Consider the following 27,252-nt stretch of genomic DNA (forward strand, 5'->3'; position numbering starts at 1 on the left):
CACATCCTTATTTATTCAAGGTCAGCATCAGAAAACGATGATCTCTGGCCTTTGGCTTTTCTCATGCCAGAGAATAGGCTAATGCTGTTGCTTTTTAAACTGATGAGGATATTGTGGATTAACTGGACCACTGGGAAATTTGCTAACTGTTCTGAAAATGTTCTTGAAGAAGCGCAAAAAATACTTTATTGCAATTCAAGTGTTGGAAGAAACACCATTTAAGCATTGACCCTCCAGCAAGCTGCTGCCATGTTAACTGGCTATAGGTTTCCCGCTTCCCCCATCCCACTGCCCAGATTTTAAACAGCATTGCACTCCTCACCCACCACAAAATATGCTAATTAGTTGAGTTCTGGAAGAATCACCAACAGGCCAAAGTCCCACTGACTAATGTTCCAAACTCTACACAGCATCTGAGGAAATTCAGGGCCGTGGGAGTATTTTTAAAACCCAAAAACTGGTGGGAATCTAAAATGTTAAAAATTAGAAACAAGAATCCAAACTAGCTTGAACCCACCTACTAATGGAGGCAGGACAAGGAGCAATGACCAACCAGCCCTAAAGAGGTGAGTCAGTCATTGAAACCTTTTATGGAGACTGATTGCCTTCATTTTAACATGTTTCCATTTTTAGCCACAGTGGGTTCAGTTTTCCAGGCCTTAGGATTCTTAGCAGATAAAGGGAAATAACAAGGGCTGGATCAATCAACTAAGTGCCTTTACAGCACTGCTTGTGGAGTGTTTCCTCCAGATCCAACTGACTAACCTGTCAACCTCCCAACACCTTTACAGTCTGCCCCTGAATGTTTGCATCATTGACCCCTGATCTCCATCTCATCCCAACTCTCAGCACAATCATCAACCCTCCTTCCGAAACATGCCTGACTTGTCACAACCACGCTCAACCCTCCAACCAAAATCCCACCCTGCCCCACAGCCCCTGCCATGTCTAACCCCAACAATCACAAAACCTGCCTGCTCCTGAACAACAACCTTGCGCCTCAGGATTTCCGTGTTTGATAGGGGGCAAAGTCTTCCAATCAGGCTGGGTTCCATAGGGCAGGGAGGGGACAGAATCTGTTTCTAAAAAAATATACAGCGCTCAAGGAAAACCGGGCCTTCGGGTTTCCTGACTATAACTCCTCTTCCTCCCAGTCCCACTCCAAAACCCACCCCAGTATATATTAATCTCTGGTTGATGGTCAAGTCAACAACTGCTTAAAATAACAGACCCCCTTCCATAAGACCATACGACATAGGAGCAGAAATTAGGCCATTCGGCCCATCGAGTCTGCTCCGCCATTCAATCACGGCTGATAAGTTTCTCAACCCCATTCTCCCGCCTACTCCCCGTAACCTTTGATCCCCTTACCAATCAAGAACCTATCTATCTCAGTTTTAAATACACTCAATGACCTGGCTTCCACAGCCTTCTGTGGCAATGAATTCCATAGACTCACCACTCTCTGGCTAAAGTATTTTCTCCTCATCTCTGTTCTAAAAGGTCTTCCCTTTACTCTGAGGCTGTGCCCTCAGGTCCTAGTCTCTCCTACTAATGGAAACCCTTCCCCGCGTCCACTCTATCCAGGCTTCCAGTATTCTGTAAGTTTCAATCAGATTCCCCCTCATCCTTTTAAACTCCATTGAGTATAGACCCAGAGTCCTCAAACGTTCCTCATATGTTAAGCCTTTCATTCCTGGGATCGTTCTCGTGAATGTCCTCTGGACCCTTACCAGGGCCAGAGCATCCTTCCTGAGATACGGGGCCCAAAATTGTTCACAATATTCCAAATGTGCTCTTACCAGAGCCATATAAAGCCTCAGCAGCATATCCCTGCTTTTATATTCTAGTTCTCTCGAAATAAATGCCAACAATGCATTTGCCTTCCTAACTACCGCATCAACCTGCAAGTTAACCTTAAGAGAATCCTGGACTAGGACTCCCAAGTCCCTTTGCACTCCAGATTTCTGAATTCTCTCCCCATTTAGAAAATAGTCTATGCCTCTATTCTTCCTACCAAAGTGCATGACCCCACACTTCCCCATGTTGTATTCCATTTGCCACTTCTTTGCCCATTCTCCTAACCTGTCCAAATCCTCTGCAGCCTCCTCAATACTACCTGTCCCTCCACCTATCTTTGTATCATCTGCAAACTTAGCCAGAATGCCCTCAGTTCCTTCATCTAGATCATTAATGTACAAAGTGAAAAGTTGTGGTCCCAACAGTGACCCCTGCGGAACTCCACTAGTCACCGGCCACCACCCTGAGAAGGACCCTCTTATCACCACTCTCTGCCTCCTGCCAGACAGCCAATCTTCTATCCATGCTAGTACCTTGCCTCTAACACCATGGGCTCTTATCTTACTGAGCAGCCTCCTGTGCGGCACCTTGTCAAAGGCCTTCTGGAAGTCCAAGTAGATAACGTCCATTGGCTCTCCTTTGTCTAACCTACTCGTTACCTCCTCAAAGGATTCTAACAGATTTGTCAAGCATGACCTCCCCTTGATGAAACCATGCTGACTTTGCCCGATTTGATAATGCACTTCCAAATATTCTGAAATCTCATCCTTAATAATGGACTCTAAAATCTTACCAACAACCGAGGTCAGGCTAATCGGCCTGTAATTTCCTGTCTTTTGCCTCACTCCCTTCTTAAACAGGGGGGTTACATTAGTGATTTTCCAGTCCTCTGGGACCCTCCCTGATTCCAGTGATTCCTGAAAGATCACCACTAACGCCTCCACTATCTCTTCAGCTATCTCCTTCAGAACTCTGGGGTGTAATCCATCTGGTCCAGGTGATTTATCCACATTCAGACTTTTCAGTTTTCCTAGCACCTTCTCCTTGGTAATGGCCACCATACTCACCTCTGCCCCCCGACTCTCTTGAACTTTGGGGATGTTACTCGTGTCTTCCACCGTGAAGACTGACGCAAAGTACCTATTCAGTTCCTCCGCCATTTCTTTGTTCCCCACTACTACTTCTCCAGCGTCATTTTCCAGCAGCCTAATGTCCACTTTTGCCTCTCTCTTACCCTTTATATATCTAAAAAAGCTCTTGCAATCTTCTTTTATATTACTAGTTTAGCCTCATATTTAATCTTCTCCCTCCTTATTTCTTTTTTAGCTGTTCTCTGTAGGCTTCCCAATCCCCTGGTTTCCCACTGCTGTTCACTGCATTGTATGCTTTCTCTTTAGCTTTTATGCTGTCCTTGACTTCCCTTGTCAGCCAGGTTGCCTCATCCTCCCTTTAGTATGCTTCTTCTTCCTAGGGATGAATTTTTGCTGTGTCTCCCAAATTACTCCCAGAAACTCCTGCCATTGCTGTTCTACTTTCTTTCCTGCTAGGCTCATCTCCCAGTCAGTTCTGGCCAGCTCCTCCCTCATGCCTCTGTAACTCTTTTGAGTACAAACCCATTTCCATCTGTTTCAGATGAAGTTACATGTTTCATAGTTTGCCATTGTGAGATTTGAACTCTTGATCTTGGGGTTACAAACCCAGTACCATAACCACTTGGCAACTGTAATACCGTTACATCTGATTGCAGTTTTTTCCTCTCAAATTGCAGGGTAAATTCTATCATATTATGGGTACTTCCTCCTAAGGGTTCCTTCACCTTAAGCTCCCTTATCAAATCTGCCTCATTACACATCACTAAATCTAGAATTGCCTGTTCCCTAGTGGGCTCCACCACAAGCTTCTCCAAAAAGCCATCTCGTAGACATTCCACAAATTCCTTTTCTTGGGATCCACTACCAACCTGGTTTTCTCAGTCTACCTGCATATTGAAATCCCCCATGATCACTGTAACCTTGCCTTTCTTACACGTCTTTTCTACCTCCTGGTGTATCTTGTGCTCCATATCCTGACTATTCCTGTCATTAAACAAACATTTGAGTAGCTATGCACCCCTTCGATTAATTATACTCTTATGATGTTAGTCCTGAACTGATTAACAGTTGAGAACATTCACATTTTAAGAATGTTTTCTCCATGCAATACATTAACACACCAGTATTCATCTTCATATATGTCTATTCAGGTTGAATTAGTGGAACAAACAATGAAAGACAGTATACAAAATACAGTATCATCGGCATTAGTAATAAGGGCATGGAGTACAACAGCAAGGAGGTTTTGCTGAATTTGTTTAGGAGATGGGTTGGACCTCAGCTGGAGTTATTGTGTACAGTTCTGGTTGCCACAATTTGGGAAGGATATGAACACGCTGGACAGAGTGCAGAAGAGGTTTACAAAAATAGTTCCAGGGATGAGCAATTTCAGTTATGAAAACAGATTGGACAAGTTGGGACTGTTCTCCTTGGAGAGGAGAAGGCTAAGAGGAGATTTGATAGAGGTGTTCAAAATCATGAGGGGGCTGGACAGAGTAGATAGGGAGAAACTGTCACCGCTTGTGAAAGAATCAAGAAACAGAGGGCGCAGATTTAAATTGATTTGCAAAAGAAGCAAATGTGATGTGAGAAAAAACTTTTTCACACAGCGAGTGCTTTGGGCCTGGAATGCACTGCCTGGAAGTGTGGAGAAGGCAGGTTCAATCGAGGCATTCAAAAGGGCAATGGATGAATATTTAAATAGAAGCAATGTGCAGGGTTATGGGGAAAAGGCAGGAGAATGGCACTGAATCATAATGATCGTTCAGAGAGCTGGTGCAGACATGATGGGCCAAATGGCCTCCTTCTGCACCATAACAATTCTGTGATTTGGGGAGGATAATTTCAAGTGGGTACAGCAAAAAAGATTAAAAATATCCAAGTAAACAAAGATAGACAAAGCAAAATTGTGCTGAGTGTTATTCAACTCTGTGAGTAAATTTAGAATCCACTTGCCTAGAGCCTTTTTAAATGTATTTCTTACCTTTGGATGCATTGACAGCTTAAGGATAAAAAACACCATGATTTATACTGCAGTGACCCGGTAAGATGGCAAATGCCATTAAACTGTGATATTCATGATTAAATATCCACTGGTAACTCACCAGCTCCAAAGTATTTGTGAATAAGATCAATTACTTGCTTTCCATTTTTATTTGCAGAGCAGATTTCCTTCAGACTAATATGGTTAAGTTTTGGACAGCAAAGGTAGCTTATTGAATTGGTGATCCATTGCAATAGATCATTTATCACCAACAGTGAACAACTGTGCATATAAATATATATATACATAGATATATCGATTTGTAACAATCAACAATTTTCCTGTTTATCTCTAAAACCCATTTTAAGTGCATTATTTTTTATTCATTCACAGGATGTGGGCATCACTGGCTAAGCCAGCGTTTATTGCCCATTCCTAATTGCCCTTGAGAAGGAGGTGGTGAGCTGCTTTCTTGAACTGCTGCAATCCATGTGGTGTAGGTACACCCATGGTGATGTTAGGAAGGGAGATCCCAGGATTATGACCCAACGACAGAGAAGGAACGGTGTTATAGATCCAAATCAGGATGGTGAATGGTTTTGAGGGGAACTTGTAGGTGGTGGTGTTCCCACCCATCTGCTGCCCTTGTTTTCTGGTAGAAGTCATGGGTTTGGAAGGTGCTGTCGAAGACCTGGCAAGTTGCTGCAGTGGATCTTGTAGATGACACACACTGCTGCCTCTGCGTGCCGCTGGTAAAGGAGCGAATGTTTCAAGTGCTGGATGGGGGGGTGCCAATCAAGCAGCTGCTTTGTTCTGGATGGTGTTGAGCATCTTGAGTGTTGTGGGAGCTGCATTCATCCAGGCAAGTGGAGAGTATTCCATTGCACTCCTGACTTGTGCCTTGTAGATGGTTAACAGATTTCGGGGAGTTAGGAGCTGAGTTACTTACCACAAAATTCCCGGCCTCTGACCTGCTCTGTAGCCACAATAATTTTGTGGCCGGTCTGGTTAAGGTTCTGGTCAACGGTGACTGCCAGGTTGTTGATGGTGGGAGATTCAGTGATGGTAGTGCTGTTGAATGTCAAAGGGAGGTGGTTAAGATTCTATCTTGATGGAGATGGTCATTGCCTGGCAGTTGTGTGGCACGAATATTACTTGCCACATATTACCCCAAAGCTAAATGTTGTCCAGGTCTTGCTGCATGTGGGCACAAACTGATTCAGTGTCTGAGGAGTTGCAAATGGTGTTGAACACTGTGCAACCATTAGTGAACATCCCCACTTTTGACCTTATGGTGGAGGGAAAGTCATTGATGAAGCAGCTGAAGATGATTGGGCCCAGGACATATAATAATACAAGGTTTAGAGTGATTCATTTTGGAATCCGCCTATAAACAATTCATGCTAGGAACATAGGAGGAGAAGTAGGCCATTCATCCCATCAAGCCTGCTCCGCAATTCAACTAGATCATGGCTGACTATCAACCTCAATGCCACTTTCTTGCACTCTCCCCAACTTCCTTGATGTCATTAGTATCCAGAAACCTATCAATTCCTGTTTTGCACATGCTCAGCGATTGAGCTTCCACAACCCTCTGGAGTACAGAATTCCAAAGATTCACCATCCTCTGAATGAAGGAATTCCTCCTCATCGCAGTCCTAAATGGCCTTTCCCTTGTACTGAGACTTTGCCCTCCGGTTCTAGACTCACAATCCAGGGGCAACACCCTTTGCACACCTGCCCTGTTATGGCCTGTACAAATTTTGAAATGAATTCACCTCTCATTCCTCGAAACTCTAGAAAATACAGGCATGGTTTCCTCAATCTCTCTTCATAAGACATTCCTGCCATCCCAGGTGTTAGTCTGGTGAACCTCCATTGCACTTCCTCTATGGCAAATATATCCTTCCTTAGATAAGGATACCAAAACTGTACACAATACTCCAAATGCGGTCTCACCAAGGCTCTATACAACTGCAGCAAGTCATCTTCACTTCTGTACTCAAATCTCCTTGTGATGAAAGACAACATATCATTTGCCTTCCTAATTGCTTGCTGTATTTGTATGCTAGCTTTTAGTGACTCATGAAAAAGGAAACCCATCTCCCTTTGGACACCAACACTTCCCAACCTCTCACCATTTAAGAAATGCTCTGGCTGGGATTTTGTGGGGGATACCGGAAATTCCTGCCAGAAGTCAACCTGTGGCTAGCCCATCAAATTTTCCAGCCACCTACAATGACTCCCACCACAGGCAGGACCGGAAAATCCCAGCTTCTGCCTTTCTATTTTTTCTACCAAAGTGGATAACCTCACACTTATTCACATTATATTCCATCTGCCATGTTCTTGCCCATTCACTTGGCTTGTCCAAGTGCCCTTGAAGCTCCTTGTATCCTCCTTGCAACTCACAGTCCAACCTAGTTTTGTGTCACCAGCAAATTTGGAAATATTATATTTGGTTCCCACATCCAAATCATTTATATAAATTCTGAACAGCTGTGGCCCCAGCACTGATCCTTGCGGTACCCCACAGCCTGCCATCCTGAGAATGAATTATTTATTCCTACTGTTTTCTGTCTGTCAGCCAATTCTCAATTCATACCAGTATACTACCCCCAATGCTATGTAGTCTAATTTTGTTTCCTAACCTCCTGTGTGGGATCTCATCAAAAGCCTTCTGAAAATCCAAGTGCACCACATCCACTGGTTTGCCTTTATCAATGCTACAGGTAACATCCTCAAAAAATTCTTAACAGGTGTCAAACACGATTTTACTTCCATAAATCCATGTTGACTCTGCCTGATTATATCATTATTTTCCAAGTGTCCAGTTATCACATCCTGTATTATAAATTCTAACATTTTCCCTACCACTGACATCAACCTAACAGGTCTGTAGTTCTCCGTTGTCTCCACCCCCCCGCCCCCCCCCACCCCCCCCCCGGCCTTGTTAAATAGTGAGGTTACATTTGCTACTTTCCAGTCTGCAGGAACCTTTCTAGAATCTCTACAATTTTGAAAGATAACTACCAATTCATCCATTATCTCTCTAACCACCTCCTTCAACACTCTGGGATGTAGCTCATCAGGTCCAGGGGATTTATCAACTTTTAATCCAATTAATTTTTTGACTACTACCTCTGTACTACACTAATTTCTTTCAGTTCCTCATTTTCACTAGTCCCATGATTCCCTACAATTTCTGGGAGTTTTTCTGTATCTTCCTCTGTGAAGACAGACACAAAGTAATTGTTTAGTTTCTCCACCATTTCCCTATTCTCCATTATAAATTCTCCAATCTCCACCTGTAATGGACCCAGATTTGTCCTTGCTAATCTTTTTCTTTTTTCTCATACCTAAAGAAATTTTTATAGCCCTTCTTTATGTTTCTCGCTAGCTTGCATTCATATTCTCTTTTCCCTTTATCAGTTTCATGGTCCTCCTTTCCTGAATTCTAATTTGCTCCCAATCCTCAGGCTTACCACTTTTTTTGGCAACTGTATAAGCTACTTCTTCTGATCTAATGCAATCTTTAACTTCTTTTGTTAGCTACAGTTGATTCACCTTTTCTGTTGGGTTTCGTGTCTCAGAGGAATGTATACTTGTCATAGACCATGTAATACTTTTTAAAATACCAGCCATTGCCTGTCTACTATCAAATTTTTTAGTATATTGTACAAATCCACCATAGCCAACTTGCCCCTCATACCTTCATAGTGAAATTCCATCATATTATGGTCACTATTTCCTAAAGGCTCCTTTACGGTAAGGTTATTAATTAGCCCTTTCTCATTACAGAATACTAAAGCTAAAATAGCCCGATCCATAAATTGGTTCTTCAAAGTATTGCTCCAGAAACCCATCTTGTGCACACTCCAGGAATTCATCTTCCACAGCATTCGTGCTAATTAGGTTTACTCAATCTAGATGTAAATTGAAGTTGCCCATTATTACTATATTTCCCATGTTACATGCAACTCTAATTTCCTAATTCATACTATGTCCAATGTAACCAATACCGTTTGGTGGCCTATAAACAAGTCCCACCAATGTTTGCTGCCCCTTACTGTTTCTTAGCTCCACTGAAACTGATTCTACATCTTGATCCTTCAATCTAAGATCCTCTCTCACAAATGTACTGTTCTCCTCCCTTATTAACTGTGCTACCCCATCTCCTTTTCCTTTTTGCCTATCCTTCGTCTATGACGAATATCCTTGAAAATTCAGTTCCCAGTCTCGGTCACCCTATCACCATGTCGCCATAATGGCAATTAAATCACACACATTTACATCTATTTGTGCCTTCAAATCATCTACCTTATTGCAAATGCTGTGTGCATTCAGATAGAGCACCCTTAACCTTGTCTTTTTAAAATTATTCTGCATTCTGATCCTATTTGCTGCTTGCCTTCTAATGTTGCTTAATACTTTCCTACTTCCTGTTACCAGTTTTTCTTTCCTCCACTCTTTTTTCTCTCCTCCCGTGCAGCTGAGCCACCTGTGGTACTACAGACTTGGCTCTTGTTGCATTCTTCTGAGGAACCATTGGCCTCACAGGATCCAAAATAGAAAACCAATTAGCAAGTGAAATCAACTCAGGGGACTCCTGCACTACCTGCCTGATTCTCTTAGACTGCCTTGTGGCCACAAATTTCCTCTTTGCCTGCATGCTCCTAGCCTGTGATGTGACCACCTCCCTAAACATGCTATCCGCATGGTTCTCTACCTTGCGAATGCACCACAGTGGCTCCAGCCACCACTCTAGTTCCAAAACCTGGAGCTCAAGCTTCTGCAAACAGTGATACTTCCAGCAGGTGTGTTTGTGTAGGACACATCCATGACTTCACAAAAGCCACAGGATGCACATTCCACTTGGCCAAGCTGCCCTGCAACATCTTAACTTTTACAAACTAGTTATTATAAGTGGAATAACTTACCAGTTACTCACCAAACAGCTTCTTCCCCTGTACCGAAGTAAAAACCAAATACTGGAGGCAGAAAAAGGTAGAAAAAGAAAAGAGCGCCTCCTTCACCTAACTCCCACACTCACCAAACTCCCAGCTGCTCACTCTGTAACGTCACACTCAGTGCAAGTTGCACTGAGAGCTGTCTAGTTATACTAATTGAGATTTAGGTTATTCAGCTCTGCTAGAAACCAGATTAAGCTAGCTACTGAATTAACTAAATACAGCGCTCTCAAGTAAAGAGCTTGTTTAGCACTGCTTAAGACTGGATTTAGAAATTTAAATTTAACTTAAACAGTAATTTTAGTTAAATGCCAAATGCAAGCAAAACTAGAATAAAATTCCCTCATTCACCTTAAAGCTGCTCACTCTGTAAAGTGGTACTCCATGCACATGCGTTGAGAGCCCTGTAGTTATACTAGCTGAGACTTAGATGATTCAGCTCTGCTAGAAACCAAATTAAGCTAGCTCCCTAATTAACTAAACAGCAAACATGTCCAATCCTGTCCTTTACCAATTGTTAGTTCAGAATATATCTTGTTCACTTTTTTAATACAGTGTATTCTTGTCATAATATCTTATTTGGGACTCAAATAATTGTATTGTAGGATGTATTTTATATTTATTGTCCCAGTTATTGATATAGGTTGCTACTAGTCATCCAGATCAGGATCAACTTATTCAAAGAACATGTGCAAAATTCCTTACTGCAAAAAGAAGACAAGTAAAGAGATTTCTCTAAAATAAAAGCATAAATGGTTTAGCCTGAAGGCTGCACCAGGAAATCAAACAGGCTTCACCCTAGCACAAGAGATAGTTATTGCATTTGGCTGAATCAGCTGGTAACAGCACTGTTGTATCTGAATTAGAAGGCTGTGGTTCAAACTGAACATTAGGAGCTGATACATAATCTAGGTCATGGGGCAGCTGCATTGTTAAAGGTGAATTCCTTCAGATAAGATAGTGAACAGAAGTTCCAACTGTCCAAAATTTTTAAGAACGAAAGGCACTATTCGAATAATGCCAAGTTTCTTGGTCAACATGCTTCCCCCAAGCAACACCTCCAAAAAGAGATTGATTGACCGTTCATCTTATTGTGGGTTTCTAGAATCTTAGCATCACAATGACAAATCTGAGCACTGTGTTTGCTTATGTAACAACAACCAATGTTTTTCAAAGTAATGCATTCAGGGTAAATTTGAAAATCTGCAAGGGGCATAAAACCGGCATTGGTCATCCACCTGTTATCAGCTGCCCATAGTGGAAAGGAGAATCATACAAGGTGTATAATGTAGCTGATCCAGTGCCACCAGTTTTACATCCCTGCAGAAGTTGACAGTTGCCCCCACTGCGCATGAGGCACTGAGACAATTTTGAGAAATGTAATAGGGTGGGACCTATTCTTTTTTCTATTGCTTTTGACTTAATGATTGGTCTGTTTTCTATTCCAGTATGGAATATACTCAATTATGCACTATATCCTCACTGAAAATACTAATACAACTATACAGTATTATAAACTAGCTACCTTTAACTCTCTGTGATCTGCATTACTATGCAATATAACCAAGGTATTCTTGTTTCTGTACAAAACCTGTAGCCTCACAGAAAAGGATCTGTATGTGATCTCTTGTATCATTTCACTCAGTCATCCTTTCCCTATTCTGGCACATAGTTTGCTTAATAATACCAACCTCATTAAGAGTTTTACTATGCTCAGCAAATTTCTCATTTTAATCATGTTTCCCTGGCTGGGATTTTGCCAACCCTCAGATGCCAGGACTGGAGGTGGGAGGGCTGGTTAAAATGGTGGGGAAAAGCATTGGAGGGAAGCCCAACATTTTCCTGCCACATAGGATATTCCCAAAGGTTGGGAACAGCAGCAATTCAGCTGTCTGTCAACTGAAGAAGAGCCATATTGGAATCAAAACATTAACACTGTTTCTCTCTCCACAGATGCTGCCAGACCTGCTGAATTTTTCCACACCTTTCTGTTTTTATTTCAGATCTCCGGCATCTGCAATATTTTGCTTTTATTTAACTGGAGGTGGGCAGTCAATTAATTCAATTAAGAGGCCTATTAATGCCCATTTTACAAGCCCGCTGTTTTACCAATGCTGACAGCTCCCCAACATTGGGCCAGGCATTCAGCAGTTTCTTGGATGAAGGGCGGGTCCTTCCTTTTTTGTGCCTCCAGGGCCTGGGAGGGAGGGGGGGTGCCACTGGCCACCCCCATTGCCTGATGCCACTGCTGGAAAATTTACCCCTCCCATCACCAGGACCTGCCTGCCATGCCTTTTGCACAAAAGTAAACGTTCCTACTTACCTGCAAAGGCACCTCAAGATGGAGGTGCCCTCTCTTTCCTTTTGCTGCCTCAGCAGTGGCCGCCTCTACCAGTGGCGCTGGTGAGCTGCCCGCTCTCTGGTTGGAATAGCAGCTCAGAGAAGGAGACAACAAGTTCCAATGGTAGCCTCTTAATTGGGGACACTGGTAAAATAGCCTCTAAAGCCCAGCTGCCCGACAGTGCAGGCTCAGGACATGTATTTGGTCACTATATCAGAGCCCACAGCATGCCAATAAAATTCCAGCTCCTATTTCACCATTAGGTCTATGAACCACATGCTATGGATTAATTAATCAACAGTTTTATTTTACTTGCCTGTCAAATAGCTTGTCAATTTGATTCCAACACTCTGCATCAGCATCCCAGTCTGACTGTTGGTGGAGTTATGATATAAAGGTTCACTTTGGAGGGCCACATAAAGTTCAATAATTTGCTTTTATATATATGTTTTATCTTGTATTGAGCAAATTAGTGCAATTTATATGATGTCTGTAGTAAAGCTTCACATCTGCCTCTTTTCATATCATGATCCCATTCGCAGTTCAATGAGACCATTGTGATAGCATTCTTTCATGCAATAATTGCTATACTACATGTTCAGCACAAAACTACTGATACATTTCTAACTACTATAATGTAAAGATAACAAATCAATACCACTAATATTCAAGCCTACTCCTCCCTGTCATATCAACCCCACCTCCCCATGTTATCTTATTTCATAAGTTTCCATATCTCTGCTCTGCAATTGTCTTGCTAGTGCATTTTCTTCAAGTTGTTGGTTTCATCAGACTGACAGCTGCCCTCCTCTAATTTCTAGTAATTCGTCCATTCCTGCTAACCACTGTCTAAATCTCAACTCTCACAGCATCCACATCACAAATCCTCATCAATCTGTGATCAGCTTCCGTGAACAAGTTAATTATTATAAGATATTTCAAAATTTTTAAAATAATCACAAACATGAAAAAATGTAATAAGAAATCATATGTCAACTAAACGCATTCTCCTATCAGCCCTGTTTTGTCAATGCAACACTGGCTACCCTGTGTGTTGATTTTAAAATTCTCATTATAGTTTTCAAATCTTTGTATAGCTCCACCTCTCCCTACCTTATGATCTTCTTTTTGGTTTACATCCCACACCCATTCATCACCTCAGCTATTTGTTCTGTCATTATACTGCTGTCAATGTGTCCCCCCTGCTCAAATTAATTTTCAGAAGCAACCTCAAGACCCTCCTCTTCGATGTGCCTTTCATTTTCTATCCTTGCATTGCCACTTCTCTCTGTCATAGTGATCTCCCAAAGGGCAGGTCTCTCTGTAATTGTGATCTCCATAAGGACTGGTCTCTCTGTAATAGTAATCTCCCTAAGGACAGGTCTCTCTGTAATAGTGATCTCCATAAGGACAGGTCTCTCTGGAATAGTTATCTCCCTAAGGACAGGTCTCTCTGTAATAGTGATCTCCCTAAGAACAGACCTCTCTGTAAAGTGATCTCCCCAAGGGCAGGTCTCTCTGTAATAATGACCAGCAGAAATTAAATTGTAGGGCAGGTGTCAGTGGTTGAGTGGGGTGCAGAGAGCAGAGAGGGCATTGGGTTCAAGATCATGGAGGGTGGGCATCTAAGAGTGGACACATCCCAGAAAATTATGTGTGGGTCAAAGAGGACTCCCACGAAACTCTTACCAGTTCCTATTATTTATGTCATAGGGCCCAAATTTCCATGTTAAAAGAAGCCTCTCATTTGAATCAGTTGGGGACCTTGGACGCCCAGTGGTAAGTGCTTTTTAAAATGGAACTGCCAGTCCTAATGTGCTATAATAAAATCAGAAAATGCTGCAAAAACTCAGCATGTCTGGCAGCATCTGTGGAGAGAGAAAGAAAGTTAACATTTCAAGTCCAATATGACTCTTCAGTCACATTAGAGTCATCTAAGAGTCATCAAAGCGTTAATTCTGTTTCTCTCTGCACAGATGCTACCAAACCTGCTGAGCTTTTACACCATATTCTAATTTTATTTCAGATTTCCAGCATCTGCAGTATTTTGCTTGTGATTTATTTGTATTAATGTGCTAATTGGTAATAAGGCTAATGACCCCATATTGAGGCCATTGCTACTAACTGACCCTTGTGTCCCTAATAGCCCCCGAGTATTTTCTGCTAGGTTTGATGCTGCCATTCTGACCTACAGTGTTATGCATTTCTGTACAAGTAACAAAAGTGAAAATAAATCTGATTTTTAGTGAATTGTTAAACAACACCTTATTAGATTATTAGTAGTTTTACAATCGTGCAGTTGGGATTTCAGGCCCCAGTGCTTGCTGCTTTCACCATGCACCAGAGCTGAAAGAATGGTGGTTTTCCCCTATTCTTGACTGGTTTGCAAGGACCTGAGTTGGTGATACATTTCTGTTCCTGAACATTTTGGACTGGGTAGAAGACTTCTCATGGGTCAAAGGGTCAGCTTACCATGATCAGAATATGGCCTCTTTTAGTTTAGCAGACACCTCAAAACCTCACTGCAATGGCAAAATTTAGGCGGTGTCTCTAATTGAATTTCTCCTCACAAACTCAAGCACTTGATTTTTGCAACACATTTTCAAGGTTATTTCCAGTAATTAGAGCTGAACAGCACAAAATAAGATTGAGGGGGAAAATCTGCTGATTGCCCCTGTGTAGCTGTGGCTACTGAAACCAGCAATGACACAAATTGCATTAGAGAGAGTGCAGAGTAGATTTACTAGGATTTGCCTGGGCTGCAGAACTTTAGTTATGAGGAGAGATTGGATAGACTGGGGTTATTTTCCCAGGAGCAGAGGAGATTGAGGGGGGAACATGATTGAGAGATATAAAATTATGAGGGACATAGTATAGACAGGAAGGGACTTTCCCCCTTGGTGGAGGTATCAATAACCAGGGGGCATAGATTTAAGGTAAGGGGCAGGAGGTTTAGAGGGGATGAGAGGATTCTGGAACTCACTGCCTAAAAGGGTGGTAGAGGCAGAAACCCTGATAACATTTAAGAAGTATTTGGGTGTGCATTGCAATGCCATGGCATACAAGGCTATGGGCCTAGTACTGGAAAATGAAATTAGAATAGTTAGGTACTTGTTTGACCAGCGCAAACTCGATGGGCCGAAGGACCTTTTTCTGTTCTGTAGACCTCTATGACAAAGGTGCACCGGAGAGCAAGCAGGGTACTATTCGAATGCAAACAGAAAATGCTAACCTTAAACATTAAATCTGTTTCTCTCCCCAGATGCTGCCACAACCTGCTGAAAATTTCCAACATTTTATGTTTTTATTTCCGATTTCCAGCATCCACAGTATCCTGCTTTTCGTTACTATTGAATCTTGATTTTTTTTTAACAATCGCCTTGCCAGGTGTTATACTTTGGCCAAATTCTCGCCATTGTGGTCTATGAAGACATTGCAAAGTTGGAAGCATTAGTGCATCCGGGAGGCAGCTGGAACGCTATTTAAGTCTATCTATTAGACTGTTATTTCCTGCTTTCCTCGGTAGCTGGCACTCTACGCTCTCCGTAAATAAGACTCAAAACGTAACAACACAGCGGAGGATCATTTGCGCCGGGGACAGGAGTCTGATCGCTAACAGGGAGTGCCTGCACTGGCTTTGGGTGATATATTGCTGCATTTGTCCCGAGGGCTCTCTTCCCGGCAAGGACACGCGTATTGAAGGGAAAACTTTGTTTGCAATCCGTCATCTGGAATTGTCACTGGGATTCATTTGTCGATTTGTCCAAGGTGCTGAAATGCAGCCTGGCTCTTGGGAGCGGTGTGAAGGTGGATACTATGGGGTCCGCTGCTGAGAAGTTACATTGCAGTTTATAGCGCAATGGGACGTGAAGATTTTCACTTCTAATGTCGAGGGGGCTTTCTTTTGCTCCAAGTATGCGTGGCAGGATTTGACGGAATGGGCCGTTTTCTGGTGTACCTAAGATCAACTGTGCTACTGTTTTTCAGCTATTTTAACATCTGCCTGATCACAGCAGGTAAGTCAAACATGGTCTGGTGCTGCTCCTGCACCCCCGCAGTGAGTTTGTCAAGAAATGTTCTGGTTTGCTCCGCTACCGTGGCTATCTCGCTTGAGGGATTCTGTCAATGAATACAATAGGACTAACAGTATTGCAATATTCAGCTTGGATCAGGTATATGGTGAACAACCGATTATACCAAGTGGTATCCTGTCGTAAAACGAGAGCTATCAATTTTATTTCCTAAACCCAACCTTAATCAAAGTACTTGTAATAAGGGCACATTCGCCTTAGAAGAGTTGCTCTGTCCAGTAAGCCGTTTTGTTTCATATTGTAGGTCTGTCATTTGGCCAAACCGACATATATATAAAAAAAATGAACGTCCGAATCTTTGTGAAAATATCACCCATGCCTCTCCAATTGTATATGTGGATGTAAACATGTTTATCCTTCTTAGTAAAGGAAAGCTGTAGAACTACCTGATCTGGACGTCTTTTAACCCTACAAGGATTACAGCTTCCGATGTTGCACCAAACCAAAATACTTGATTTAATTTTGAGACGAGCAGCTGAAATAAACCATGTTTCCTCGTGCTTCTGTATCACTTATAATAGCGCAGCACGGTTTAAACCGACATAACGTTTGTTAAAATGCCAATTTTGAAAGCTGTAAATGATATCCAGAACCGAACGGGTTTATCGACTTGACGCTTATAACTTAAGCACATGTGCACTAATGTCAGCTATGCACAATCCACTGTGATGCGTTTAGGAAGAAATACATACCAGCCAGCGGGCTTTCAAAAATAAGTCGTACCTGTAAAATTAATTTATTTTCTTTTACAGACCATTCGAATTATATGCTGTAGATGAATTACTTCTTGTATTTAACGTAAAAATGTGGAGTGCAGCACTGGTGCATTCTGACAACATAATGAGGGGAGCAGTGTAACGAGATTAGCCACACTATTGCCAATTGCAGCATGTTGCATAGTTTTAGAGCAATCTGAAGTACAGCTTGGTGCTGATGACTGGTCGTGGAGGTTGTTGCATTATAATAAAGGATAAATCAATGGAGCAACACCTGCTTATTTCCGGTGCATTACTGGATGTTAAATAGCAAAGAGCAAGGTTAGCAATTTAATAAGGTAAGTAACATCGGTGGAAATGCAAGTAAGGGATGCAATGGAAGAGGGATTATTTTCAAGTACTCATTGTTTTAGCTTACAAATATTATAACAATGCAGTCATTCAGTTTATAATCTTTATCGTGAAATATAAAACTTGATATCTACACATTTTGAATATTTATTTTTGATAAAATTTGTATTTTAAGTTAGATGAGGTGCAACAGCATTTATCCCTTAACTATTAATGTTTCTCGCTATTCATGCGCCCATTAGCACACATCTTTGAGAAGAATATTTAATTGATCAAATAGTTATCACACCATTTTTATTTGGAAACCAAGTTTCATATCCCAAAATAGAATGAGTATTTACTGTGGTGAATGAAGGTTCATAAATTAAAAATTAATTTTTCATACAAAATGCAAATCAAAGCCAATCAAATATGAAAATACATGTGATTGTAGCTTATTAAATTTAAAAAGGTATGATTTAATGCATGCTTTTATTGGGTATGTGTGCATATATAAGATACATATTTATCCTTGGTTGCAACATTTTACTGCTATTTAGAAAATAATTAAAAAGTTAAATTTTCTCCATCAGAGTTAAGAGGCTTGCACATAACCAGTAAATGCTGCTGGTACAGGGCTGACTCAGGTACTTCTATGACAAGCTCCAATAATGGCCAGGTATGAATACCGACTTGTTACAGGAGGATATACATTAAATTTAAAAGTATCCCCATATCAATAAATTATTAGAGGTAATGAGCACTACTAAAATCATTTAATATATTTCACTTATCCATAAAATTCGGAGGCTTTCATTATTAAGAGTCTGCATTGCAGCACTAGCATATTTACAGAATCATGAACACCATTTTAGTTTTCAGAATACATACTTTAATAACATAACATCTGCAAATCAATTTTCTCAAATGACATTTTAAAATAGAATTAGTGAAACAGATTGACTAAATAAACTTTCTTATGACAATTGCAAATCCCCAAACTTGGTAGTAAAAAATTTATTTCTACATCAATTAAATCACAATGAATACAATATATCTTTATATGGATAACTATGAACTTCTTAACTCACCACATTTATTTTACATAAGAAGACAAGAAATAGAAGCAGGAGTAGGCCATTTGGCCCCTCAAGCTTGCCCTGCCATTCAATAACATTATGGCTGATCTGCCCCAGGCCTCAACTCCTTTCATGCCAGCTCCTCATAGTCCTCAAATCCCCCTGATATTTCAAAAATCTATCTACCTCCTCTTTAAAATGATCTAACCTCCACAACTCTCTGGGGTTGAGAATTTCAGACATTCACTACCCTCTGAGAGAAGAAATTCCTTCGCATCTCAGTTTTAAATAAAAGTGTCCTTAATTTGTAATTACATCCCCTAGTTCGAGACTCTCTGACAAGTGGAAACATCTTCTCAACATCTACCCTGTCAAGCCGCCTTAGAATTTTGTTAGTTTCAATAAGATCACCCCTCATTCTTCTAAACTCTAATGAATAAAGGCTTAACCTGTTTAGCTGTTCTTGGTAAGTCAACCCCTTCATCCCAGGAACCAGTCTAATGAATCTCCTTTGAACTGCCTCCAATGGCAGTATATTCTTTCTTAAATATGGAGACCAAAACTGTACACAGTACTCCAGGTGCGGCCTCACCAACACTCTCTACAGTTGTAACAAGACTTTCCTATTTTTAAACTCCAACCCTTTAACAAAACAGGCCAAAATTCCATTTGCCTTCTTAATTATGTGTTGCATCTGCATGCCAACTTTTTGTGTTTCATGCAGAAGAACACCCAGATCCCACTGTGCTGCCCTTTTTTGGAGTCTCTCTGCATTTAAATAATAGTCTGCCTTTTGAATCTTCCTTCCAAAGTGCACACTTTCCTACATTAAACTCCATCTGCCAAGTTTTTGCCCATTCACTCGACCTATCTATATCCACTTGCAGATTCCTTGGCCTGACTCTTCGGTTCGGTGAATGGGGGCGGGGCTTGCTTGCCAAGGCATAGAATGACGTGTGGTGACGTCGGGCAGGCACCCCGACATCACCACACGTCATTTAGATTTTCAGCTCGGCAGGCACGCAGCCGAGTTGGCTGCTCGGTCTCCGAACTGTGAAAGGCCTATTAAGGCCATTTAAATATCAATTAAACTAATAAACTGAGCTGTCCGTCCAACCTTAAGATTGGCGGGCAGGTGAAGAGCCCAGGCGGCCTTCACGTTTTTCATGGAACCCCATCCACGGGCGGGATGAGGTTTCATGAAGGGTTTATAATTTAAATAAATTTTTAAATTCATGTTCATTGACATGTCCTAGCTCATGTGAAACTATCACATGAGGGGACATGTCTTAAATTTTTTTCTTTTCTTTAATAACATTTTTGGAACTTAAACTAATCTCCCTGGGGCAGCTCTGCCTCAGAGAGATTTCTGTGCTCTTTTGTGCGCATGCGCGAAAGAGCACAGGCCCCAACTCAGGGAACCTCCCCCCCCACCCACACAGGGAGTGCTCATTGCTTCCAGGCAAGCGTCATGCTGGGCAGGCCTTAACTGGTCCGCCCACATAACTTGGTGGCACAAACCCAATCAAGGGTGCCGATCGGGTCCACACCCGCCCCCGCACAACTCCCCCCGCAACGGGGGGAAAATTCTCCCCCTTATGTCCTCATCACAACATGACCTCACATCTATTTTTGTATCATTAGCAAATTTGGATACATTACACTCTGCCCCCTCCTCCATGTCATTAATATGGATAGTAAATAATTGAGACCCTAGGACTGATCCTTGTGGCACTCCACTAGTCACATCTTTCCAACCCGAAAAAGACCCATTAATCCTGACTCCGTCAATCCATGCTAATACATTACCCCAACTACCTTAAGCTCCTTTTTTGTGCAATAACCTTTTATGTGACACCTTATTGAATGCTTTCTGGAAATCCAAATAAATTACATCCACCGGTTCCCCTTTGTCAACTCTGCTTGTCATATTCTCAAGGATCTCTAGCAAACTCGCCAGCATTATTTCCCCTTCACAAAACCATATTGACTCTCTTTAATTGCATTAAGCTTTCTTAAATGTCCTGCTATTTCTTCCTTAATAATGGACTCTAGCATTTTCCCAGTGACAGATGTTAGGCTGACTGGCCTATAGTTTTCTGCTCTTTGTCTCCCTCCCTTCTTGAACAGGGGCATCACATTAGTGGTTTTCCCTTCGTGGTTTTCCAATCTGTTTGGACCCTCCTGGAATCCAGTGAGTTCTGGAATATTTTGACCAATGCCTTCACTATCTCTGCAGCTACTTCCTTTAAAACCCATGGACGCAGGCCACCATGTCCCATTTGTTTTAGGCTATCCATTTTCACCAGTACACAATATAAATTATAGGCAGTAGGCAAAGAATACTATAGTTATATTCATTTGTAAAATTCACATATTAACTTCTGTTAGGGAAATGAAAACATTCTAAGATCTATCGTGGGTATTTATCATTTCTATGAAAGAGCTTTGATAATGCATACTTCTCTGACAGCATATTTACTTGTAAATGATTAATTATTAATCTGAGATGATACCTCTGATGCCATAAGACCTCAGTACACTAGTGGTCAAGGACATCAAGTTTACAGCAGAAGACAACATATCTATGCATAAGCCGCATTTCCGTGTGAAAGAAAATAAACAACTTTGATCTAGGATTTATTAAAATTCCCCAAATAGTATCAAAGCTATTAATGAAATTAATATTAAATTGAATAGGTTGGAGGTATATTTCTCCTTCATGTCATCTCGTTTTATTTCTGTTTAAGTGTAAATAATTCTAGTACAGTTTTCAAAGGGTTAAGATGTTACACTAATTTACCATGGCACTGGTGTGCTTTACTGCAGATGTGGGAGCCTTGCATGAAGTACAGAAGCACAATTGTTCCTTAATGCTGAATTGTTTTTACCCTAGAGTGAATCCATATGTAATAGCAGTGGAATATTACTCAAAAGGTTTCTGTCAGTGTTATAATCTTTACTACGCTGCATTATACCATTCAAACAACATCGCATGCATCCGATAGCCATTTAATTGAAAATGGCTTAAACATTCAAAATCTACTGTTTTAATTGTCTAAAAGTGATTTCCATATTCAAACAATTAGATTATAATAAAAATAGCTAGAGTTTAACTTGCAAGAGGACTAATTCAGCAGGAAAACTGTTCAAGCTTATTTAGTAATTTTATCTCTGAATTGCAGTTGTTGATTACTGTATAGTTTATGCAATTGAAATTCACATTAAACAATATCAAAGGAAGCACATCAGTATAAACTATTGTTGATTAGGCTAGTATATCTGCCAAAGAAATAATCAACTGTGCAGAACTTTTTGAATCATCTGTTAAAGCTACAGAATATTTATTCCAAACAGCTTAAATTCACCCAACAATAATGCTGAAATCAGCATTTTAATTCTTGCCCTACTCCTGCTGAATAAACAAGAGTTAGTTAACCAATACAGTGTTGAATAAATGGAAACTTCAAATACTGTAAATAGTAAAGTAAACATGAGCTCCCTCAATTCATGCTTTTGTCTGTGAACTCATTTTGTAGAAAAGACAGAAGGAATAGAGTTTAAAGGATGAAGTAAATTAATATTTCAGGCTGATTCTGAAGTGTGACCTGTCAACTAACCAATGAAAGAGTAAAATGAAATTAACATAATATAACATGGACACAACTTCTAAAGGAAAATATCCAAGATCAAGAAAGTCATATGCATTTATAAAAAAAACTACTTCAACGCTGAAAGAGTGCATGGCTGGTTTGTGTAGCAAGCATTTAGAAATGGATTTTTATGGATATAGTTTGAAATGAATTCATTCAAGAAATGTGTAGTGATGGATTTCATTCATTTAATTGGATGCTTAATACAGAACTTTCAGTTTGGCAACATTCTCTGTTCGTTTTACATAGGTGTGAGATTTTTAAGTGAATAAATTTAACAGCTTATTTTCAAAATATATTAAAATGGTGACATTGTAATAATTTGTTCATCTTTGCTGTGATGTTTGAAGTCTTTACATGTTGAAAATATTTATTCTGTATAATAAACTGATTTGGTTAGTAGTGTGAAACATATATAGTTCTTCCATCTCACTGAACATTCAAATCCAACTTCAACAGATGGGTGAAGGTCCCATCTCTCCAGTGACAGTTGCTGTTATTGTCCATCCAGTCTTTTATGGATTACAATGCTCAGACTAGCAAGTTTACTAATTCAATATCTGTTTAACTAGTGTAACTGACTGTAGTAGGAGATGTCATAGAGAATAGAGAATCTGGTAATAATGATCTTGTTATTCTCAGAACATTGTGGTGGAATTTAATTGAGCCCACCAGAGCAGGCATGATGACGGAGGACCGGAAGAATTGGGCAGGAGTGCCCGCATTGGATCCCTGGCACCAGGAAAACTGTTCCAAACTTAAGTTGGGGTGGGAAAGGCCAGATGCGGGAAATCCACCCGCCAGCAATGGGAGGTCAATTAGGCTCATTACAAGCCAATTGACACCAATTATCCCTGAACCCACCATAATTTAGTGGTGGCTCAGGGCTTAAATGGAGGCCACACCGCTCTCCTGTGCTTCCCAAAGTGTTTGTCAGTGGCCTCCCTTGTTGGGGGGGGCGGAGGGGTGGGGCTTCCTCATTGTCTTATTGAGGAACCTTGCATCAGGAAGGGGTGGGGGGAGGGGTGGGGGGGGGGGGGTGGGGCGCTGCTGAAATGCCTCCGACCTCCTCCCCTCTCCCACAACCACCGCTTCCCCAAGCCCCCCCCACCCACTTCCGTGCAATTCCCATCCTGCCCTCATTCACCTTTGGTCTGGGGCCCCTCATTAATCCTGGGCTTCTGGTTGGTGCATTTTTGATAGCTGCCACCACTCCCAGTGGCACTGGCGGGAACAAAGAGTTCTAGGCCTCTATTTGGCTAGCAGCTCCTGTTGAGCGAGATTTCTGCTTCCAAGGTTTTCAGTCCCGAGGAAGGCAAGACAGTAGCTAATAAAAGTGCCTGATGGACACTTAATTCCCTTGGGCCATCCCCGTGGAACTGACTGGGGTTCCCCACAGGATCTGCAATCAATGGGTGAAACCGCCGTCAGGCCCTCTGAATCTTACTCACTAAATCAGGTAAGTCAGCCTATACCGCCTTAACTGCATTGGTGCAGATAGGTCAGATTCACTATAAATGGCATCAATCTGACCTCTGTTTTACTTCATAATCAACATGAATGATGGGTGACAAGTTGTAACTAAAATAAAGTTCATCACTTTTGAACTGGTGCTAGATTAAACTGCAGAAAGCTTCCCTCCCAAATTAGCTCGGTCAAGTGAAGAGGGGCGGGGAGGGTTCACGTTAATGTAAATTCAAAAGTTAGAGAAATATCAAAGATCCAGAGTAAAGCAACAATTTGGGTAAAAAATAAGCAGAATGGGTCAGGAAGGGAAGGTGAGTTTAACAAAAGGTAATATGGCATTAGAGACTAAAACAATGTCAGGCAAAATGGAAAAAAGGTAAAGTTAAAGGCACTATATCTAAATGCGTGAAGCATTGACAACAAAATAGGTCAACTAATTAGCACAGATAGAAATAAGTGGGTTTTAACTAATAGCCATTATGGAGTCATGGTTGCAGAGTGACCAAGGTTGGGAACTAATATTCCAGGATACTTTGACTTTTAGAAGAGAAAGGCAAAATGTAAAAGGAGGAGGGGTACCTGATTAAAAAAGGATGGGATAAAGGCAACAGAAAGAAGGGATCTTAGTTCAGAAAGTCAAGAGACAGTTTGGGTGAGGCTAATAAACAAAGGGCAGAAAACATTGGTGGTTGTAGTTCATAGAATCTCTAAAAGTGGTTGTAGTATCGGGCAGAGTATAAATCAGGAAAGTGGAGTTACATGTAACAAGGATAATATAGTAATCATGGGGGACTTTAATCTTAGACTGGGCAAACCAAATTTGCAGGAATAATATGGAGCATGAGTTCATGGAATGTATACAAGACAGTTTTCTAGATCAGTTATGTTGAGGAACCAATGGGAAACTGCAATAAAATGGCCAATGAAAATTATGAATTAATAACCACTCTAGTAAAGAAACATCTGTTGACGAGTGATCATTAAATTATAGAATTTTATATTCAGTTTTGATAGAAACTTAGGCCAGGATTTTTTGTGTTTGCTGGTGTTGGGCGTGTTCAGTGGCATTAGTGGACAATATGGCGAGAAGGCAAAAATCGGCTTCACAAAGTCGTGAAATCAGTTTGCGATTGTCCGCTCAGCCCACTGATGACGGGCCGCATTTCCCGCCATCGGACATTAGGAACCTCATTGTAATACATCAGCATATCATTATAAGGCCAGCCCGTAGGACTCATCCTCCCCTCCACTGGATCATCCGCCCACATCGGCAGGAAAACATGCTGACGTGTTTCACAACAGCATATATAAGGCATGCACTTGGCGGGCTGCACTTCGCTCGGGACTTCAAGGTTTGTTTGCCAATCTTGCTTCGGTCAGCACTCGCAGTCATCAGCACCAGACTTCATAGACAGCACCACATCACTTTTTGGGGGGCTCTGGGCAGTTCTCTACCTAACAGGTAAGCCATATGTGGGCGGCTTTTCAACAGCTACAGGGATAGGGCTTGCTTGGGGAAGGGGCAGAAGTGGCCTCAGGCAAGGTGAGAGGCTGCCGGATGAGGGCTGTACTGGGAAAGGAGGGTATCCCAGGATGTGTGGGGGGTTGGTGGGGGGGTGGTTTGGGTGGCGTGGGTGGGGGGGGTGGGGGGGCACGTGTTGATCTGTGTAATTGGCCTCAAGATGGTGAGGTCGGAGGAGGTATTCGCCAGAGGAGATGAGGCCAAATGGACGTGTGAGGGTACGTGTGTGGGAATGGGTGCTGATGTCCCTTGATCTGGCAGTGAGTAAGATGCCAGTGAATGTGTGATGGGCTGGAGTGTGTGAGTTAGAGTGATGCGATGGTTGCCATACCTGGCTGCACGGATGAGATCATTTATCCTCTATCTGCATTGGATGGCCAACCTCTTCTGTGCAGCTTTGGCACTGATTACCACTCTGGCTTGGTAGGCGATGGCAGTGGTGATGTTGCTGCCCCTCCTGCGGCCAGAGTTGGGGTAGAGGACATCACAGCGGGCCTCCACGGTGTCTAAAAGGTGCTCGAGGGCTGCAGTCTTCTTGCCTTTCAGGGCCACGTCTTCTTTGCTGCAGTCCTGGGTGGAAGCACTGAGTGTGGCATACTTTAAATGTGATGCCTGGTGTGATGAAGCAGTGAGGTGACAGCATGGCAGATAAATTGGAGCCCGCCCACCATCAAAACGGCATGTATCCCAGGACTACATAATTAATGTGGCAGATTTGGGAATGATACGGCGTGAAAAGCCGCCATTGCAGCCGGTGGGTAAAGCATGGTTTTTCCCGCCTACTACCGCACTTCGGGCAAATCTGGGATGATTCTGCCCTTAGTTATAACCAAAATTAGCATCTTAACTCTGAACAAAGTAAACTATGTAGGCATGAAGGGCCTGTGAGCTAAGCTGGATTGAGAAACATGATGTCAGGTAGATGAAAAATGATGCAGACAGGCAATGGTGAACATTTAAACAATTAATTCATAATTCACAATGATTATATGTTCCCTTAAGGAATAAAAATTCTACACAAAAAGTGGTCCGACTGTGGTTAAAGGAAAATAAGGAATGGCAGGGTCATTGAATTAATACTTGGTATCTGTCTTCACAATAAAACACACAAAAGACATTTCAGATAAAGTGGGCAAACAAGGGTCTAGTGAGATTGAGGAACTTAGAGAACTTGGTGTTAGCAAAGAAATAGTACTGGAGAAATTAATAGAACTAAGAACTAACAAATTCCCTGGACTTGCAGGCCAACATCCTAGGGTTTTAAAATAGGTAGCCACAGAGATAGTGAAGCATTGATTTTGATCTTCCAGAATTCTGTAGATTCAGGAACTGCTCCCCTAGACAGGAAGGTACAAAATGTAATTCCACTATTCAAGAAACAAGAGAGAGAGAGAAAACAGGAAACCATTGACCAGTTAGTCTGACATTAGAAGTAGGGAAAATACTTGAATCTGTTATTAGGGTCATGATAACTGGGCACTTGGAAAATCATATTATGATTGGGCATAGTCGGTACAGATTTATGGAAAGGAAATTGTGCTTGACAGGTCTGTTAGAGGTTTTTTAAGGATTGGCTAATGGACAGTAAACAGAAAATAGGAATAAACGGGTAATTTTTGGGTTAGCAGGCTGTAAGTCACAGATTATTGCAAGGATCCGTGCTGGAGCCTCCATTATTAATAATCTATATCAATAACTTTGATGAGGGACCTGACTGTAAGGTGTCCAAGTTTGCTAATGATACAAAGCTAAGAGTGAAAGTATGCTGTGTGGAGAGTACAAAGAAACTTCAAAACAGGTTAAATAATTGGATCATAAGACAAATGGAATATAGTTCTTTTTTTTGTTGCATCAGGATGACTTGGGAGCCCTTTATAAATGATGGGTGTGTCCTGATTCCGAGATTCCCAACCCCATTCCTGGGCTATCTGATTTTCAAGAGTGCCTTCAAAGAGTGTGGGGTCGTTCCTGTTAAAAGCCCACACCCATCAGTCCTCACCTGGCTGGCTGCATTGCAGAGATAACCATGCCCTACTCCTTGGCAATTTTCATGGAATTGTGCCAGGTTTTAAAGAGTTGTGGTTCACAGCCCCTCAGAGGAGTTATGAATCCTAGTCTGCACAAGGGGACCTTTTCAAAGGTAAGTTCAAAAGGTTCTCCCCATGCTCCTATGCCAAGTTCTGCCCTTCTATCCATTCCCCCTTGGCC

General features: G+C 41.6%; 1 protein-coding gene across 1 annotated transcript in view; it reads left to right on the plus strand.

Moving 5' to 3' along the window:
* Window positions 1-15,783: 15,783 nt before the first annotated feature.
* Window positions 15,784-27,252, plus strand: part of fndc5a (fibronectin type III domain containing 5a) — a 95,948-nt gene continuing 84,479 nt past the window's right edge. Inside the window, exon 1 of the mRNA XM_041213209.1 lies at window positions 15,784-16,202. Coding sequence (XP_041069143.1) covers window positions 16,124-16,202 — 79 coding nt within the window. The 5' untranslated portion in view covers window positions 15,784-16,123. The remainder of the gene's footprint in view (window positions 16,203-27,252) is intronic.

The sequence above is a fragment of the Carcharodon carcharias genome, chromosome 19, assembly GCF_017639515.1.
Source record: "Carcharodon carcharias isolate sCarCar2 chromosome 19, sCarCar2.pri, whole genome shotgun sequence".
NCBI classification, from domain to species: Eukaryota; Metazoa; Chordata; class Chondrichthyes; order Lamniformes; family Lamnidae; genus Carcharodon; species Carcharodon carcharias.